This window comes from Gracilinanus agilis, chromosome 3, assembly GCF_016433145.1.
Source record: "Gracilinanus agilis isolate LMUSP501 chromosome 3, AgileGrace, whole genome shotgun sequence".
In the NCBI taxonomy this organism is placed as follows: Eukaryota; Metazoa; Chordata; class Mammalia; order Didelphimorphia; family Didelphidae; genus Gracilinanus; species Gracilinanus agilis.
The window spans coordinates 189,142,717-189,162,787 of NC_058132.1; the positions used below are offsets into that span (position 1 = coordinate 189,142,717).

Sequence of the window (20,071 nt, forward strand, 5' to 3'; positions counted from 1 at the left end):
CAACCCCCCACCTTTTTCCAATAATACAATAGTGTTTACACTTGATGTCCTATAATATGAAGACATAGTAATTCATGTTTCTTGTTTTGGTTATGTGTTGGGTTAGACATTCTGTGATTCCTTTGCAGTGCAGAATTCAGCAATTTCTTACTTTTGAGAAAACCAATTTTATACTAATAGTATTTTTTTTGCTGTTTTATCAGCAACAATGCTAAGGGAAAATTTCAGAATAGGAGTCTGGGAGCTTCTGAAGTGATTTGCAGACTCAGAAGTTTTAGAAATACAGCTCTGTGGTGATTTGTTAGAATATTAAAAGACTAGGTTCCTTTCCTACCTTTTCTCCCCCTTTTTCCATTCACCATATTTGTTGTTTACATTTTGATTCTTTTCCTTTAATTCATCTGATTCCACCTCTAAAGCAGTTGTGTTTCTAGATTCTAAAATGTATACAGTTAATGTCTAAGAATCTCTTGGGAGGCAGGGAAAAGAGCAACATTTTTATTATTATTAAACTAATATTAGATTCTTTCTATTTCATATATTCAAATTCAACAGTGTGCTTCAATTTTAAAAGAATATGCAATTACCTATATTTATATACCTACAGAGTCCAGTGATATTTATAGTACTACTACTATACATTTCTTAGACTTAAACTATTTCTCCTTTCTTTGACCTTGAACAATAGTCTTTACTTCCCATATGTGCCTATGTTCTATTTTGTCCTATATTCATTTCTAGACATGTCATATCCTCTTCTGACCCATCCCAGATCATATGCTCCAGAAAGGAAGAGAGACCACATCTTAGTTATCTTTGTTGCATCCTACAGGCCCAATTTTCCAGACATTTATGTTGGTACCAACACCAAAAACTTCTTATACAATGAAATGTAATTACATAAATATGTTGATTATTGAAAATTATTTAAAATATTATAACAATTGCTAATTTATATAAGTAGGTTTTAGAAGTTAAGAAGAGACCTTAGAAATCAAATATTTTAAAACATGCTGGTTAGTTAGAATGAATTTTTGTAAAATTATTTGTATCTTTGGACTACTAACAAAGCAGGAGGGTAGTCTGACTTTATAATTTGTTGCCTATTTGACATATACCTATCATGTATCATGCAGGAACATTTTAATTAAAATTTAAGAAACAGATTCTGGCTCACTTTTAATTTTTTTTATCAGACCCCTCTCAGGGACAGTTTTTGACGACACTTTCTGGCTGGAGTTGAATTACTTGGAGGTTGCCATGGTAGCTCAGTCTTGTGCAGCTCATTTCACAGCATTACTATATGCAGAAATTTATGCGGACAGGAAAAACTTGGACGATCAACAAAAAAGGTAATGGCTCAGAGGACTTAAACTTATTCTTATAGGATAAACTCTGGAGTTATTAAATAAGGGGGCTTTTAACAAGACCCATTTAGTGTGGTGTAGAGAGGGGGCATAACTGCTTTGCAGAGTTCTTCTGTCAGTTGATGAGGGTTTTAGAATCTTGGAAAAAAGTTCAGTTGGTCCTGGGAACTCGTGGAGAGTGTCAGGGTCAATCTAAGCTCCTTCTTTAGATTGAAACCTGGCCTATATTTTGCAGCTTTTCTTTTAAAATTGTTAGTTTAGCTAATTCCTTTGAATCTCCCTAGCCTTCCTTATTCCCACCTTCATTTTCCCTACCTGAATGTCTGAGAAGTTTTGGAAAGGAGAGTAGATCTGAGAGTTAGTTCAGATCTGTGATAGTTTAGTCAAATAGGGCTTACCCTTGTTATGAATTTACCTTATTGAATCATTGTATCCTGCTTTCCTACCCTTTTTGACTACAAACCCTCTCGGGGCTGAAGTAGGCTGGTTCCTACTCAGTCTCATGTTCCTGCCTCCCTTCCTCCCCTGAAGCTTTCTCTAAACAGTTTGTATCCTCTACCCATTCCCAATCTACCCTAGAAGACAATAAACCCCGTTGGTCTTTAATCAAAACCTTTTGGCTACTTCATTAGTTGATTAATAAGAAAGGGAGGAGGAGAGAGAGGAATAACATACTCTCTGGAGTTTGAGGAAGCTGAAGGTATCTACCATTTTGAAGGAAGTGTAACTTCAATACTTCCTCTAGTCCCTTCCTGTGAAACTGACTAGAAGCCTCAAGTCAGTTTCAAGCCATTCTTGGCTGGCTCTAACCTTGCTCTGTAAAGTGACTCTTTTACTCCAGGGGCTCAGTCTGTTTCCTTTCAGTGTTTTGTCTCTAACCTGGGTCCCAGTCTGTGTTTCCCTGCTGTTGTTGCTGGCTTTACATTAACCGATCCTCTCCCTTGCAACTCTTGGTACTTCAGTGTTTATATTCCCTAAACTCAGACATTCCCTTATTTCTCCTACCACCTCAACTACCAGCTTTCATCATTGTACCTTCCTCATCCACTATATTGCCTTAGGGATTCACAAATCCTTATCCACAGTGCCTATTCTCTATTCAAACCAGCTACTACCTATAGCCTAAGCCCTTATTACCTTCCTGCAATATTCCCTTGTTACATCCTGATATTCCCATTTTACATTAGATACATAGACCTTAATCAATAGGAAATAGGGGATACTACTGTTCAAAATATAGAAGAATTCTGCTCTAGTTGATAGTATTCTGTCCCTTCCCCCTCACACCTCTTTATGAGGTATAACTTACCCCATTTTATCTCTTCCTTTGCATTTCTCTCAGTATAGTTCTTTTTTTTTTTGTCTGCTCTAGTTGAGAGAATTGTGTATACTTGGTAATAAATACCTCCTTATTATTAAAAATAATACTAAGAATCCTATTTGAGAAAGTGGAGAAGCTTATTTGTCTTTGTATCTTTTAATGTGCCTAGCCCAGCTCTGAGGCTCAGTGAGTGCTCAGTAAATATTTTTTGAACAAATGAATGATTAAATCTGTCTTGAGTTAAGTTTATCACCAAACCTTTTGTTTATCAGTGGTAAGTTTTTCTCAACAAATAAGAAATTGTGAAGGTTATTGTTATAGTTTGGTATCTCATTTTACAGTCAAATAACTAATCAAATTGGAGAGACAGATGTTTGGTTACTTTGTGCCTTATCAATGTGAGTTATCATGATGAAACAGTGGGAAAGATTACTTTGCATAAACTTGTGGAATTATTTTAATTACCTTACTAATCTTGGTTGTCTTCACCATCAGTCCCTTATTATCTCTTTCTTAGATTATTGCATCAGCCTTCTAATAAGTTTCCTTGCTTCCAGGCTTTCTCTTCTCCATAGAGATGCTGAAATAATATTTCTGTAGCTCCTCAGCTTGGCCTTTAAAGCTTTCGACAGTCAGGTTCCACCCTAACACATTACCTGATTTATTTCATGAAAGCAACATGACATAGTGGGGAGAATGCCAAACTTTAAAGTTAAAAGACCTGAATCATGGGGGCAGTTAGGTGGCTCAGTGGATTGAGAGTCAGGCCTAGAGATGGGAGGTCCTGGGTTCAAATCTGGCCTCAGCTACCTCCTAGCTCTGTGACCCTGGGCAAGTCACTTGACCCCCATTGCTCAGCCCTTACCAATTCTTCTGTCTTGGAACCAATATAGAGTATTTATTCTAAGATGGAAGGTAATAGTTAAAAAAAAAGAACTGAATCAAAATTTGTTTCAAATATTTAATGTTGATATGACCCTGGGCAAGTCATTTAACATCAATATCTCATTTTCCCCATCAGTAAAATTGGTATAGTAAAATTTTTGACACATCTCACAGATTTCATTGTCAGGATCAATGAAATAATAACACTTTCCAAATCTTAAAGCACTATTTTTTAAAGCTATTCCCTTCTATCCTAGAATCAATCCTCTTTTGATTCCAAGGCAGAAGAGTGGTAAGGGTTAGATAATGGGGGTTAAGTGACTTGCCCAGAGTCACACAGCTAGGAAATATTTGAGGCCAGATTTGAATACAGGCCCTCCTATTTCTAGGCCTGACTCTCAATTCAGTGAGCCACCTAGCTGCCCCCTTTAAGCACTATTTCAATGTCAGTTATCAATATATTACTACTTTGTTTAAGCTACATTAACCCTCTACTATAATTATACTATTTTATCACATATTTTGTGATTATACAGTCTATTCCCTCAGATGGAATGTTTTTTTAAACCCTTACCTTCCATCTTGGAATCAATACTGTGTATTTGAACCTAGGACCTCCCATCTCTAGGCCTGGCTCTCAACCCACTGAGCCACCCAGCTGTTCCCCAGAATACACTCTTTTAACAACTTTCCTTCCCAAGGTTTAACTAGGAATCTTTTCCTATACAAAAATTTTCTTGTTATTTTAGTTAATATAATTTCTTTCCCCAAATTACCCTAAATTTATATAATCTTTAAGTTCTTTGTATAAGAAGAGAAGCAGAAAATGGGGTACAATAGGTAAGGGAAGGAGTATTTGCAAAAACCAGCTGCACACCAGGTACTGATGCTGCTGAATTCTGGAACACAGTGAGAAAATAGTGAGCACCAACTGAATAATATATCTAAATGATACTAGGGTGGTATTGGGATTTTAGATGGTCAAGGAATGATTGTTAGGACCAGTAAATCAGAAGGATCTCTGGGTTTGGGAAGGCCAACAGGATAAAGCTTACAGGAATACCAAGTACGATTAAACCAGGGTTTATTTAAGGGAAGGGAAGGAAGGGAAAGGAATTGGGATGATCTAACTAAAGAAGATAAATAAACCTCTCCACCAAATCTAGTTGTTGTCCCCAACAGTTGGTATTTGCACTATCAATGACCTCTCTACCTAAAAGTCCCAGTTCCTACAATAAATACCTTTTACTAACCAAATTTCCCCCTTAGATGGTGAATAGAGGTGATAAGGTAAGCAGGAACAGGACTAAAGGGAAAAGGTTCTCACTGACAGATGGCTTTAAGTGTCTCAAGCAGCTCTTTTGGAATCACTATCAGTCAGCAGCAACAAGATACACACAGGAACACAGGAACAAGAAGTTGGATCAGTAGGACAGCCACAGGAGAGATAGAATAGTCAAAATTCATGAGGTCCACCCAAGAAGTTCAGACACACTCAACCTACTCCTTTAGTGGTCTCCCCCAGGAGAAATACACTGTCACTTCCCTAGAATTCTGGAATCTTTCTGCTTCTGCCTTTTTTCAGCAGCTCCTGCTCTTTCCCTATTTCCTTATAACACAGAAAATGGAGTGCAGTAGGTAAGGGAAGGAGTTTTTGCAAAAGCTGGCCACACGCAAGGAACTAATGATGCTGAATTCTGGAACACACCAAGAAAATAGTGAGCACCAATGGTTAGTAGGGGCTCTTAGACTTCCTGTCTCTAGGACTGTCTGGAGCTGGAACTTCCTCTCTTGGTCTGAAAGCTGAGGAGGCTTGTTTCCCTAACCCTGGAGCTGAATATCTTTACTTCTGGTGTTCTTGTCTGGAGAAACCCTTCATTACTTGAGATTCATCAGTGTTTCCTGCATACTGAAATTGTTTCCAACTGCTCAGAAGATCTATGGCCTGCTAATCTGTATGAAACAATCTGTGTTGGGAAGGCCAGAAGCCAACTTGGGCTTGGCCCAGCTAGGATTGCTCTAACATAAAGGGTTCATCCTGAAGAGACTAGAAGACCTGTTTCATCCTGCAAAGTAATCTGGAAGGATTAAGTAGATTCAAGTTAGCCAGATAGCCATTGGGGTTTAGATAGGTAAGTCAGGGCCTAGGGAGCAAAGAAGAAACAGAAGCAATCTCTGTGAGGAGATTTTAGAAGGTGAGCAGTTAGTGAGAACCCTTAGAGTTCAGGAACCCTATTCCTTAATCCTCCCCTTCAAGAAACCTTGTTTCCAATAAATCCCTGTTCTATTTTTATAAACCTGTTTGGGAGATTTACAAGTGCACTGGTTGAGTGAGGGAAGTTCTCGGGCTTCCTTCATTGAGGATTACTGAGGATTTCAGTTAACCTTAGTATCCTACTATCATCAACACCATCTTTTTCAGGATCAAGTATTTCACTTGAAAGTAGGACCATGACTGTATCTCTTGAATCTACCCTGTACTTTGCACATATAACTCAGTAAATATTTGTTAAGTTTGATGATAAATAATTTTTTAAAATGGGGTTAAGGCAATGTTTCAGATCAATGAAAAGAATATCCTACTCTCTTTTTCACCATGCCTTTGATCTTTGTGCCATCTTAATTTGATTTTTTTATATCAGTTTGAACTTGAGAGAGAATGCATTATCTATGGCAATTCATAGCATTAATTCTTGGTTCCTCTTTCTTGCTACAAAACTATTCCTGTTGAAAGAGAAGATAAAATGGTAAATTTAGCAATCTTATTCACCTTATCGTTAGAAATTGTTTTTGCTTTAGACAGCCACTGAGATAAACAGTGGTGTTTTGGCTCTGGAAAATCAGAAGTCTGTACTTTGTTATCTAACAATTTAGTTTGTGGCCTTTTACAGATTATTTAATTTTATGTCATAGACTTATTCCTCATATAAGATATGACTGTGTCTAACAGTTCAAATTGGGTCATCTCTTTTACAGAACTGCCTTCTCAGCAAGCAGAAGTCTAACATTTGAAGATGGAAGTCAGTGTACAACTATTTCTAGTTTAAGTGAGAAAAGTAAAGAAGAAACTGGAATAAGTTTACAGGTAAAATAGATTGCCTCCCTTTGGGCAGTTGTCTAATGTTAATTATTTTTAGGCCAGGAACATGTAAATAAATGTCTACATTTATTTGTATGTACATAAAATAAAACTTAAAAACAAAATTATTTATTATCTTTAACTTGAGCAGCAGGCTTTTAAATGTACAGTAAGAGCCCAGTATCCTCAGGACATATGTTCCAAGATCTACCATGAACTGCTTTCTCACTATTCCTGCCTCTCTACTTGCCCTATGCAGGTCCTGCTCCCCTTCGCCTCTCCCCACTTCTCCCCCTCCCAAAAAAAAGTCCTTTAAAAAAATGAAAGCAGAACTTACTGCCCTACTCTGCCTACTTGGCCATAGGACCTCTACATGTCCTTAAACTGTGTGCTTGGATCCTTCCCTTATCCAGTAATATTCCCCTTCCTGCCTCTGTCCTTTCCCTGGATTTTTAGTTTGACTATGGATAATTGAAGCCACAGATAAGGGAGGACTACTATATCAAGATTTGAAAATTAACTAAAGTAAGGCAAGAGGGAGTTTTTACATTGGCATACTAAGCAGATGCAATAAAGATTCATTAATTCCATTCCTTCTATGGCAACTTTTTTTAAAAAGTGGAGGTATATACATTACACAGATGGACCTGTGATCTGATCAAGGAGAGTATTGCTATCAGTGATGCAGTTAACAGCCATACATGCTCATCCATCCTATGTAATTCTTTCTAATGTCTGCTTATAAATCTGTGCTGGAAGGTTCACTCAATGTTCTGGAGACTTTCCTAGGGATTTCTTGACATTGAATGGATACCAGTGTAGTAGGCTCTGCCGTCCATTCAAGTATCGCTCAAAATCATTTTGAAATCATCCCATGTTTTTATTTTCTAATTGTGCATGTGCCAAATTAATTAATAGAATTAATATTGTAAATAGAGTTTGAGGTGGCCCTTTAAACTTGAGAGTTCAAACTTTTTAAAAGCCATTTTGAGCATATTGAGTACCCACTTATAGATACTTATTTCATAATTGTTCAGTTGTTCTCATCTAGTCAAATAGCTTTCTAAGGATTGTGAAATATTTTATTGTTATTGTTATTGTTATTGTTCTTTTTTAAATAAACCTTTTCCTTCCATTTTAGAATCAATGCTGTGTATTGGTTCTAAGGCAGAAGAGTGGTAAGGACTAGGCAATGGGGGTTAAGTGACTTGCCTAGGATCACACAGCTAAGAAGTGTCTGAGGCTAGATTTGAACATAGGACCTCTCATCTCTTGGTCTTGCTCTCAATCCTCTGAGCCACCCAGCTGCCCCCTATTATTGTTCTAATAGTTATGCATATTCGAAATTAATATTACATATTTAATTATTTCTAGGATCTGTTATTTCATAAGTCATATTCTCTCCACTAGTATAAAGCAAATGCCCTCATTCACCATCTTAAAAGATTCTAAGGGACAAAGGGAGAGAGTAGAAATTTGATTTAATTGGCATAAGGAACTCCTGGTAAGGAAACTCTCTACCATCTGCTTTGCAAGTTTAAGGTTTAGAGAGTTGCTTGGGGCACTTAGAAGTTTAAATGACTTCCTCAGGATTACGTGACCAGTAGGTGTTAGAAGAAAAACTTGAAACTGTCTTCTTAGTTCCTAGGCCAACTCTCTATCCACTATACCCTATTGCCATTCATTTACTTCATCTTAGTAGAGAGTCTTCCTAAGTCATTATGCTGGACCTTTTGATAATACACATCTGTATTTAGCTAGTGTAGGCCTCAGGTAGGAGGTAGTGTTTTGACTTCCAAGACTATGTAGTGTAGTCCATAATGTTGTATTAAACAGAAATATACCACATTTCTATCACTGATGGTTTAATATTTCGTGGAATACATAAATTTTATTCATTTTATTTGTAAAAAAATGAAACTAAATTTGTGAGGGGAGAGGGTTGTATCCTGGTCATTATTATATAGTTCCTTTTTCTTTAAAAAATTATTGTATAGTTTCAAAGATAACACTAAAATTCAAAAAATGATATTTCTTTTCTCCCATTTTTCTTTTGGTTCTGATATAACAGGATCTTCTTATGGAAATCTATAGAAGCATTGGAGAGCCTGATAGTCTTTATGGCTGTGGTGGAGGGAAAATGTTACAGCCCCTTATTAGGTGAGTTATTTCAAATACTTTAAAAATAAATTCAGTTCTGTCAAATAGTATAATTCCACCATTTACTTGTAAAAAAAATGATCACATTTCATATCTCTTCCATGAAACTGTGAAGGAGTTGATGTGCTTTTGTTGTTGTTGTTGTTGTTGTTGTTGATTTTTGTCACAGGATAAGAACATATGAGCATGAAGCAATGTGGGGAAAAGCTCTTGTGACCTATGACCTTGAGACAGCTCTCTCTCCAGTTACACGCCAGGCAGGAATAATAGAGGTATATTTCTTCATCTTTCTTGAAATGTTCTCTATATATTATATTGCTTTTGCTCTAATGTTTAAATAGGATGATTATAAAGTACAGAATTCAATTCAGAAGTTATTTTGTATTGTGATTTTTGGTTAGAATCGCAATTATTATGGTTAACATGAAATAATGTCTTAGAGCAGTGATGATGAACCTATGGCATGGGTGCCAAATATGGCACACAGAGTGCTCTCTGGGTATGCTGTCCTGTTTTCCCCCCAACCCCCATAACTGAGTTCATTACTAGAAAGGCATAGGAACTTGGACGGAGCTGCTTCCCTCCCTTGCTCTACTGTGCCAGATGACATTTTTCCCATATCCCCCACCCTTCCTCCCAGCAACTATTGGGAGCTCACAGAGGGTAAGGAAGGGGGCACACAGGTAGCAGAGCTGGAGGGGAGCAGAGTGCTTAGGCCACTCCCCTCCCCCTCTCTACAGTCACTGAGGACATTCCTCATTTTACCTGGCCCTCCTGTCTAGCAGTCCAATGGGAGGGCTTTCTCCCTCCCCTGTATGGGATAAGGGGGTGGTAGTTAGGGTGCACTCAGCACTTGGTGGGGTCAGAGGCATGGCACCTGTCTCAGGGGTGGGTGGCCATGGCACTCAGTCTGGGGGGTAGGATGAGGTGGGACCAAGTACTCTGTCTTTAAAAGATTCACCATCATTGTGTGTTAGAGTGATTTTTCTCTGACATTGCTATCTCTGGTCAGGGCACAAATTTAAACTTTGCCTAATATTTGAGCCTTTGAATTAAAATATAATACAAGTAGTCCATGACAATTGAGAGAAAGGAATAAAGGATACAGGAAGATGTGTTGTGTGGCAGAGTGGAAATAGCAGATTTGGTCTGGAGTGCAAGGGAAGGAATGTTCAGAGGTTTGGACTCTCCGGAATTCTGAGAGAGGTTTGTGAAGGGGTTGAACTGCCAGCCCTTGAGGGAAGAACTTTGGGAGCTGGGTTAGAGTGCACCACTCTTAGACTTTGTTCTCCTCCAATCCTATTTGAGAGTGCCCTGTTTACTGTTTTCTATTCCTGTCTGGTCTGCAGTAGTCCTGCCAGCATTTTCCAGATTTGAATGACATCTATTTGAACTACGTGGAAGAAAGAAACCCATCTTGACTAAACTGAACTGCTATAATACCTCCTCAGGCTTGGCCTGCATCTAGGTGATCAGGCCATTGTGGTCACCTACCCTGATCCAGCCACTTTCCTCTGCTCTTTGACCAAAACTGTTAGTTAGGTAGCAAGAATTGGGGAAATTTAGGGAAATTTAGATAGAGAGGTAGATAGAATAGCTCTAACTTTGTTGGTGTAAGAAGGGTGGTAACTTAAAGGGGGGGGGGTGTGCTCTGGAAACCCCCTTGACTGAAAGGATATGGGTCCAAGCTACTCTCACCACTCCTCCTTACTGGGGAGTCCCTTGGGGGTTTAACACGTGAGGAGGTTCCCCAAAATGGAAGTGCTGGGGTTGAGGGGATAGTGGGAGGTGTTGTGAGTTGAATGAGACCCAAATGGCCCCTGTCTATTACCCAGAGCAGGGTTATTTGAGCAGAAACCTCCCCCAACCCCAAACCGACTGCCCTCCAATATGTTGCTCCCTCTACTTGCTACTCTCAAGATGCTTCCTCCCTCCTAGAAGTCACTATTCCAAACTCTGTCTTAAATAACTCAGCAGGGGTTTATTCAGGAACAAGGTATTCAGGGATAAAGGGGAAAGATTTCAGGGAAGAGGGTGAGTGTGAAATGAATATGGTCTAGTCTCTGTTTTTCCCCGGGCTGAGCAGTAACTTAGAGTTCTTCTGTAACTTTCAATCATTGTTAAGTGTCTCAGGACCCCAGTAAAACTCCTATCCTAAAAGGTTACAAATGGCTAAGAGGAAATGTAATATCTAAACCCAACCTAGGCATAGTTAGCCCCCCAAGGGCTGACTCCCTCCCACCAAGGAGTCTCTGGCTCCTTGGCCAACAAGGGAAATTGCAATATTTGTCTTCCAAGATGTTCACTGAAGATGCAGAATCAATTAGGTTGGCTATAGTAACAGAATGTCTGGTAAAGTCTCAGGTTTAGACTTTTGAGATATTCAAGGTCCCATGGAAACACTTCCTCCCACCTCCCTGTCCCCCCCAAAAGTCCAGAGAACAATGAGTGCCCGTTGGTTTTTTCTTCCTAGAATTCTCAGCCTCAGCCCAACTGTCACCTCTCTTGGGTTCTCAGAATTACATCAAAATGCAGTCTTGCTTGGCCCCTTGCTTAGTCCGTTACATTGGACTTTGAAGAGATCCTTGCAGGTCAGAGGGTTCTGGGATAAGTGTAGTTTTATTATCTTAGGGATCCCCTTAGGCCTCCTTCCTCACCTATTCCGTGAGGTATACTCTATTAAATCATTTATTAATCAACTCAAAGCAATCAGATCACGTTTGTAAGATTCCCAGGTCTGAGGGTACCCATCTTGCACACAACACCAACAGACTTGTATTTGTTCCACCGACCTTTTTAATCAGAATAACCTACATCTTTCATTTTGAATCAACTCCTATTCTGAGGGTTTCTAGAATATTGTTGAGTGATGCTCATGAAATCTTGTTTTCACTGCTAGTTTTAGAATTGATTTATGAAGTAAAATGAGATGATTGTTGTTTTTACTATTGAGAAAGATGACTTCTCTAAATAGTACCTAAAGAATTCTGGCACAGGCCAGTTATATAAAAATATATTTATTGTTGGTATAAAAATTTTAGAAGATGGGATAGTAAAAGGAAAACAGGTAGAAAGCTATTTCTTATAATTAAGTAGATCCGTATCCTAATAAATCTTACTATAACCACCCAGTTAATCTGGTCCTTGCAGACCTTATTCTCCTTCAATGAAGTTGAAGCTACTCTTTCTTCCTGTTCTATCTAAACCCCCAAAATCTTATCTATCTATCCTAATCTAAATATAATCTTATAAACAAGAAGAATAAATCAGGTTTCTCTTCTCTGCTGCTCAGATGTAATTTCCAGGTGGTCAGAGATTCCCCTGCCTTCTCCACTCAACAGGTCAGATTTTACTGTATCTATTGGAGCAGTCATGGATATTCGCACCCAACAAACTCTTTCTCTTTTCTGGCCAGATAAGATGGATTATTCTCAGGATGTAAATTCACCAAGATTTTCCAACCTTGCAGAGCTGCTTTTAGGAGCACCTTCTTTGAACAGGGTCAGCCCAAAGAGTGAACAGTTATCAACTGCCTTTCTCAAAGCTCCTTGAGAAAGTTCTCTCCCATCAATCATCCCTGAGATTCCATTCAGATTTAAAGAAACCCAATTTATTAATCTCTCTTATGTATTTATCAATAAATTATGCTACTTAACCCTATTTCCTAATGAACTCTTACTTAACAAATATTTCTCTACAATCCCACCTGGGATTCTTTGAAAAACACATTGTGTTTTCTCAAATGAATTCAATGCAACCAAGTACTCCATTCTAAAATTATCCTAAGCTTATTCTACTCCTATACTGAAATTACCTATTCTAGGACAGAAAAGAAAAGAGAAAGTAAGGAAAAATCTTTGCAAAATGCAAATCAAATTACAGTTACAAAATCCAAATGCAAAACACAAAACAATGCAATAATAAAAGAACAAATAACACAATTTTTCCTGCACTAATACAGAAAGGAAAATCCTATCTAAAGATAAAACTCCAAAATTTACCTTACGAATATTATGAAAATAGAAGCAGTACTAAACTTTACTATTCTAATACAAAACCAATTCTTACTTAAGGATAAAAAAAACTTCAAACCATCTTACAACTACAGAAACTGCTAACTTTTCCTATTCTATTTACAGAAAAGAAAACCTATTCTAAAACTATTGCAAACTCAACTTAAAATACAACAGTGTGCAAACAAAACTATGTACACATGCACACAAATATACAAAACCAAATATGTACATATTTATATACATATACACACATATAAATACATATTTACAGAAAAGAAGTCACTCTTATTGAAGAATTTAAAATTTCCCTTCTGTTGTAAGAACAAAATGTCTCTGTAGAATGGATATGAAATCCTTATGACTTAAGTAGTATGTCCCTATATAATCTATAGCTACCTAGAACTTATAACATTTCTATGTAATGTGATATGTGTTCTAATGATAAGAACTAATCCTAAACCTTATCCTTGTTCATACTTACCAATTACTATATATATTCTAATATACCAACCTGTCCTTTTACAAACCATTGAAATGCAGTTTTCTATCCTCCTTGTCCACAGTTTGTCCTCTTTATTCAGCTTCAGCCTGCTAGCAAATTGTATGTTGCCAGTTTCTCTTATTGATTGTTGCTCTTATAGAATGTTGCTAAATTTGCTCTCTGGATTGTGTTTGTGATTGTAACAATATTCTTATAATGTGTTTTTGCAAACAGTACATTGTCCTTAAGAAATTTTATGCGTAGTAAGTCTGTTGTTCATCTTCCATTGTTGTTGTGGCATTGTCCTTTTCATTGTTGTTATTGTTGTGTTGTGTTGTTTTTTTCTCTTCCTCTTCTTATGAACTTCACCTGTAGCCTTCTTCAACTGTTGTCAACCTCTTCTCCTGATGAAATTTTCTTGATGTGAGCAGTGAGATTTTCCTGGAAGTTCTAATGAAATGTCCCATTCTGGCATGCAGCTTACATAATAAATCTCGGCCCAGAAGACTTGCTGGTTAATTTGGCATGAGCAGAAAAGAATGTTTCATGTGTGGCCCCAAGGAAACCATACAAGGTGGTAGCTTCTTTACTTTCTATGGTGTTCCTGAGATTCCTACAAACTGCATAGATCCCACACTATCACACAACCTATCAGGTGACTTCTTTAACACTGACTTAAGAGGGTCCAAAAGACAATCATAAATTGCATTTCCCACTTTTAAGGTGACAGGCTCTCTGCTTCAAGGCTGGGTATGGATTGGGATAGCAGGAGTCATAACAGTTGGTTAAGGAAAGATAAACTCAGCTTCCTGTCCTTCATTTTCTAATCCATTCAATTCCTTTATTTCTCCTTGCATTTCTTATTCACCATTTATAGCCTGTATGTCCATATTCTTATCCACATCCTCACTATCTGGTCTACTTCCCCAAGAAAAATTTCATAATACACTTCCCCCATGTGGTCCCTTAAGTGAGTCAGCCTTGAGAATGTTTTCACTGACTCCCTGAAAATACTTGGGTCTATCACTGTTCTTAATATAACTCTGCATTGTTGCTGTATCTTCTGCTTAGGCAGATCCCTGATAAAATCTGCCTTCATAGTCACCGGGATAACTGGGTCTCCTTTCTTGGTATCCAAATTGAAACCTTTCAGGGAACCCATTTCCTCTAAAGCCTTGATAGTAGTTGTTGTACTCCCTGACATGAAACCTGTTTGCCCATAGAAATTTCTTTTGCCCCTGAAAAAACCTCCATTTTGTTTGCCCCAGGATCTATACTGCCTCATAAAATGCCCATAATTTCCACAAAAATAGCATTTTGGACTTCTATTGCCAGAATTTCTCTGCTGGGTAAAGAACTGTCTAGGCTGCTTAAATTCTTTGATGGGTACAATCATAGTCTTTTCTTCTTTGTCTATTCTGTTTATTTCCATTTTCAGATCTCTAATCTCTTTCTTTAGGTCTTCTCCTAAATCCAGTGTATCATTCTCTTTCTTGTCACAGTCTGCTTGAAAAATAAACATGACAACTCTGAATATCTTCTAGGGACAATTCTGGCCAGACAGGACAACTTTGTTGGAAATATTTTCATATCACCTTTTTTATGGGTAAATTTTAAACACTGAGTTTACTGGGTTTAGAAAAAGGGGAAAAGGAGGACTGCTTGGGCAAGGGATAACTGACTAAGAACAAATACCAATGGGGAATCACCTTTACACCCACAAACACAGGACTTGGGAAATGAGTAACACCTATATGGAAGAATGGCAGTTAAATCATTAAGTTAAGCAGTGAGCCAGACTCCAGTCAGCTGGGGAATTACAATAAACCCATATATATATTAACTAAGGTACTTCTAAGGTTAAGAAGAATAGATAAGAAGCAGGAAACAATAATTTATTAAAGTAAAGACGTTTGGGAAATGGGTAAACAGGGATTACTTAACTGGGGTTAACTATGGACCAGAAACAAGGGAAATGGATCACTACACTAAAAGCCTAACACTAACTAGATCCAAGCAGGATGGGATCTCACTCCTTGGGTCCTTGTCCCTCCACCGGTGATCTCAGATGTCCTAAGGCCCCAGGTGAACACCAGCCAGTAAATCCAAAAGGGTCTCCAACCAAGAACTGATCAAGTAATGGAAGTCCACCTTCCAACCTGCAAACCAAGATCCAGGCCACACAGTAGATGGGATGGTCCTTGAGGAGTACAAAAATACCAGCTTCCTCTCCAGTGGCAGCAACCAACAGACTCAGACCCTTGAGTCTCACCTGCAGAGTTTCAAGGCTCCCAGAATGTTCCACTCATCCATCCTGCTTTGCACAACTTTTCTCTATCTATATTTAAAAATGCTATTTCCTTATTACACCTTACACGAGTTCTTTAAAAATTGCTTTATTTGTTTGCCTTTGTCTCAGTGTCTAGGGATAAATAACATTCCCCCATGTCAGTAAGTATGTCCATAATTTGGAAGGGTTTCTCCCACTTCCTGTCTTAGCCATTCAAATTTTGTCCATGCCCCTGGTCTATTGGAGTGTTGCCACATAGTGTTAATGATTGCCCTCCTTGCTCTTACACGTTCTTCATAGTCTTTCACAATATTCACATTCCAACCTGGGCTAAATTCTGGCCACTCTGCTGTTTCTGAAACTATCTTTTTTCTTGTTTTGTCAACAGTTCGTCCATTAGGATGTCTATGTCATTGTATGTTGGGTTATGCTGTTTTGTTATCTTCTCAAATTTTCTCATTATGGCTGCAGGCTCTTCTTTGAATGTAGGAGTATTTTTTTAAAACTATTGAGATCCATTTGAGTGAAGCTTTTCTTTTGTTTGACAGTAACTAGTTTCTTGTTATTTGTCACCATGAGTACCTCACACAGTGGAAACAATCCCCCCACAGAGTTCTCTAGCTCGCCTGTTTCCTGCTCAAGTTTTGTGACTACTGCTTTATTTTCAACATTATTGCCCATATTGATTTGTTGTTTCAGTTGTGCAAGTTCATGACCTAGTCCATTCATCATTGCTACTATGTATTCCATCTTAAGTTCTTTCTCTTTATTCCTGATTTGTTTCTGTTTCCAGGATTTCAATATATTTAGGATGCAATAGAAACACATCCTAAAGGAAACCAGTGCCAGTATTATTACAGTTATTAAAGGAAACCAGTATATGATATCAAAAAATGATAGGTATAGCAGCTGGTATAGAGGGTTGGGCAGAGGTATTCTCCTGATGTATTTTGGGATCATTTTATTAACCAGCTGGGTAAGATTTCCCAAATTTAGATATTCCAATCTGAACCACATCTTTGTTGATTACTATTAAACACTGTAGAGTCTGCTCTGTGTAAGTTGGTTCTGGCAGAGGGAGACTTGCTGCCTTTTGGAACTCTCCCTGGTGCTGAAGGGGAGCAGCGCTTCAAAATTCTGGCAGTTGAGAACATTGTCTGTATCTGACTGTTTTAAAATATGCATGGTAATTTTCTTGTTGTTTTCAGGGGTTTTTTTGTACCTCAGGGTGAGGCATTGGATTTGGTGAAAAAGTCTTAAAAGTCCTTATTTATATTTTTATGTTAATTTTCGTTCTTGATCAGGCTTTACAGAATTTTGGACTTTGTCACACTCTGTCCACTTACTTGAAAGGGTTAGATCATGAGCACTCAGAATGGTGTGCTGAGCAACAGGAGCTTTGCTACCAAGCAGCGTGGAGGAACATGCAATGGGACTACTGCCCATCTTATAGGTAAAAAGAAATGTTTTTTTTCTTCCTCGCCACCCCTAGATATCTGTGAGGGATTACTGTCACACTCACTGAATACAACAAGTACAACAATGGAGTTTTTCTATATCTGAAGCTCTAAGCTCTTCGAAAAACTGGACATACACAGAATTATGTTAAATTCTGAGCAAACCAAGGTCATGTTTCACTCCTTTCTTCCTTAAAAAAAGCTCACCAAGTCAGGCCTAGAGACAGGAGGTCCTAGGTTTAAACCCGGCCTCAGCCACTTCCCAGCTGTGTGACCCTGGGCAAGTCACTTGACCCCCATTGCCCACCCTTACCAATCTTCCACCTATGAGACAATACACCGAAGTACAAGGGTTTTAAAAAAAAAAACAGCTCACCAGCTATTTTCTAAAATGGAAAATAAGAAAAAGAAAAGATGTGCTTTGGTGAGAGCAGGTGATCACAGTGTCAAAAATGCTGGATTTGGAATCAAAAGACCCATGTTCAAATCCAGCTCCAGTATTAGTCCCTTTATAACTTAGGGAAATCCTGTAACTACTGGGATTCACTTGGCAATAGCTGACCTTTAATGCCCCTTCTTAGGTTTGAAACTTATTCTTTTCTCTTATATGAAAGTTCATTGAGTATCTGGATTAAAAAAAATGAAATTAAAAAAAAAGAAAGAAGAAAAGAAAAGAACTTACCCTCAAAAGAACCCACCCTTAGAAACTCAATTGTGAATTTTAGCAAATAGGGTATCTCTTGTCTTGGGAGGTCCTCAGGGCAGTTTAAAAAAAAAAAAAGCTCCTATTTGCCTGCCTCTGTTAGTCTTTGTCTTTATCCTTATTTAGTATTCCTAACTAGTATATACCCATAACTTTTAAAAGATATAATTCCAACTTCTAAATCATAATATGGTAGGAAGAGTGCTGAATGTGGAGTCATAGCACCCAAGTTTGAATGATTTTTATGCCACTTATTATCTGTGTTATCTTGGGTGAATCAATTAATCTCTGTTCATCTTTCCTGATCTATAAAATTAGAATGTTGGATTAGATAACTTCTTAAGATCTTCTCCAAACATAGATCTAACATCTAAAGATTATTAATACCTAATTTTCAAAATATTCCTTGGCAAAATCAGAATGTCCCAAATGCTGAGGCTATGCCTTTTCTCTGTTTAATATGACCTTTTTCTGCTTAAATAATACAACATAATTCATCCTATTACTCTTAACATTTCAGAAATTAAATAAAAAAGTAGGTCAATTGAGATCATAGCTTATCTTAAAAGATATTTTCAAAAATATTATTTTGCCTTTAAGTAATTGATGAAGATGCTAGAAATTCCTGTTTTAAGACTAATTTGTGGTTTTATCTTTTCATTGATTTTAAAGAAAAAGAACAGAAGGACCTGGCTACCATGAGTCATTGTACAATGCCCTGCAGTCTTTAAGAGATAAAGAATTCTCTACATTCTATGAAACCCTCAAATATGCCAGGTATGAAAGAAAGAAAATGCTTTCTAAAAAAACATGTGTGCATATGTGTATATACTCACATATACATATTTAAATCATACATACATATGTTTATATATATTGAAGCTGTATTATAGGTCTCTAATCTCATCTGCTATGTTCCAGATACTCTCCTAGGCACTGGGAATAAATACAAAGACAGATATCAAGTATTATATTTTCTATAAATACAAATAATTAGAAAGCAATTAAATACCAGGTAGTTAGAAAGGGGAGGACACTAGCATTTGTAGGATTCAGGGAAGAATTCATGTAGATGCTGCCTGAGATTTGGCTTGAAAGAAATGAGAGAGTGAAAATTTTTGAAGGGAATATATTTCAGGAATGAAGGTTTCACCATTATAAAACCATGGAAATAGGTGATGGAATTAATGAGTCACTAGAATTAATGGTAGGTGGTACAGTGGATAGAGGAGCAAGCCTGAAGTCAGAAAAATCTGGTTTCAAATCTGCTCTCTGACACTTACTAGCTTTGTGATCTTGAGCAAGTTACTAAACCCTTATTTGCTTCAATTCCTCATCTGTTAAAAAAAAAAAAAAGATGAAGACATACTGGAGAAGGTTATGGCAAACAACTTCAGTATTTTTGCCAAGAAAACCCCATGGATGGTGTTTATGAGGTCTTATAGATTTGGATACAACTGAACAGCGACAAAGAGTTAATGAATTATAGCTTAGATTCCCAGGTAATTCTGTAAAGGTACGAATGATTAAGATAACCAAAAATCTAAAAGTTAAGCAACAAACATAAAGAAACTACAATTTAAACTTCACATACTTTATCATAAATATACTTGCATGTCCTGTATATAATTTTCCTTTACTTCCTAATTACCTCAATACAAAAGGATATCATGATTTTATTACAACTATGAGTTATTTAAATATTATCAAAAGCTATTATAGAAGATCTTTAAAAGTCAATTTGAAATTTTGACCTCTTGAACTACTTTCTTCTTAACTCTCTCTGTCACTAGAGTGAAAGAAGTGGAAGAATTATGTAAAGGCAGTCTTGAGTCTGTATATTCACTCTACCCCACTCTCAGCAGATTACAGGCTATTGAAGAATTGGAAAATATAGGACAACTTTTCTCCAGGTATGTCTATGATTAATTTTCATATTTTAAAACTTTAAGATAAAATTTTATGCCTTTTACTGTTTATCCTTGATTAAGTTAACAACCTCTGTGTTAACCTATAAGGAGATTGGACCAGATTCTAGCTAAAAAATACTGCAGTAAAGTATTTTGTACAACTTAAAGTATTCCATAAATGTGAACTGTTTTACAGATAAGAAAACTAAGGATGTGAGTGGTTAAATGATTTACGTGATGTCACATAGCATGATAATAATAGGATTAGAAACTAAGTATATTTCTGTTTGTACTATACTATTCTGTTTCTCAGGTGAATAAGTTCAGTATTTCTTGTATATTAAATTTGTATGTGGTTTGTAGGATGCATGTAAGAAATAAAATTTAGTTATTATAGCTATA

General features: G+C 37.2%; 1 protein-coding gene across 3 annotated transcripts in view; it reads left to right on the plus strand.

The window, feature by feature from the left end:
* Positions 1-20,071, plus strand: part of ATM (ATM serine/threonine kinase) — a 136,569-nt gene that overhangs the window by 80,725 nt on the left and 35,773 nt on the right. For 2 of the 3 annotated variants that reach the window (XM_044669121.1, XM_044669123.1), the window contains exons 38-44: positions 1,197-1,352; positions 6,571-6,658; positions 8,724-8,812; positions 8,982-9,084; positions 16,904-17,052; positions 18,432-18,536; positions 19,553-19,672. In XM_044669121.1, coding sequence (XP_044525056.1) covers positions 1,197-1,352; positions 6,571-6,658; positions 8,724-8,812; positions 8,982-9,084; positions 16,904-17,052; positions 18,432-18,536; positions 19,553-19,672 — 810 coding nt within the window. The remainder of the gene's footprint in view (positions 1-1,196; positions 1,353-6,570; positions 6,659-8,723; positions 8,813-8,981; positions 9,085-16,903; positions 17,053-18,431; positions 18,537-19,552; positions 19,673-20,071) is intronic. The other variant, XM_044669122.1, reaches the window with a different exon arrangement.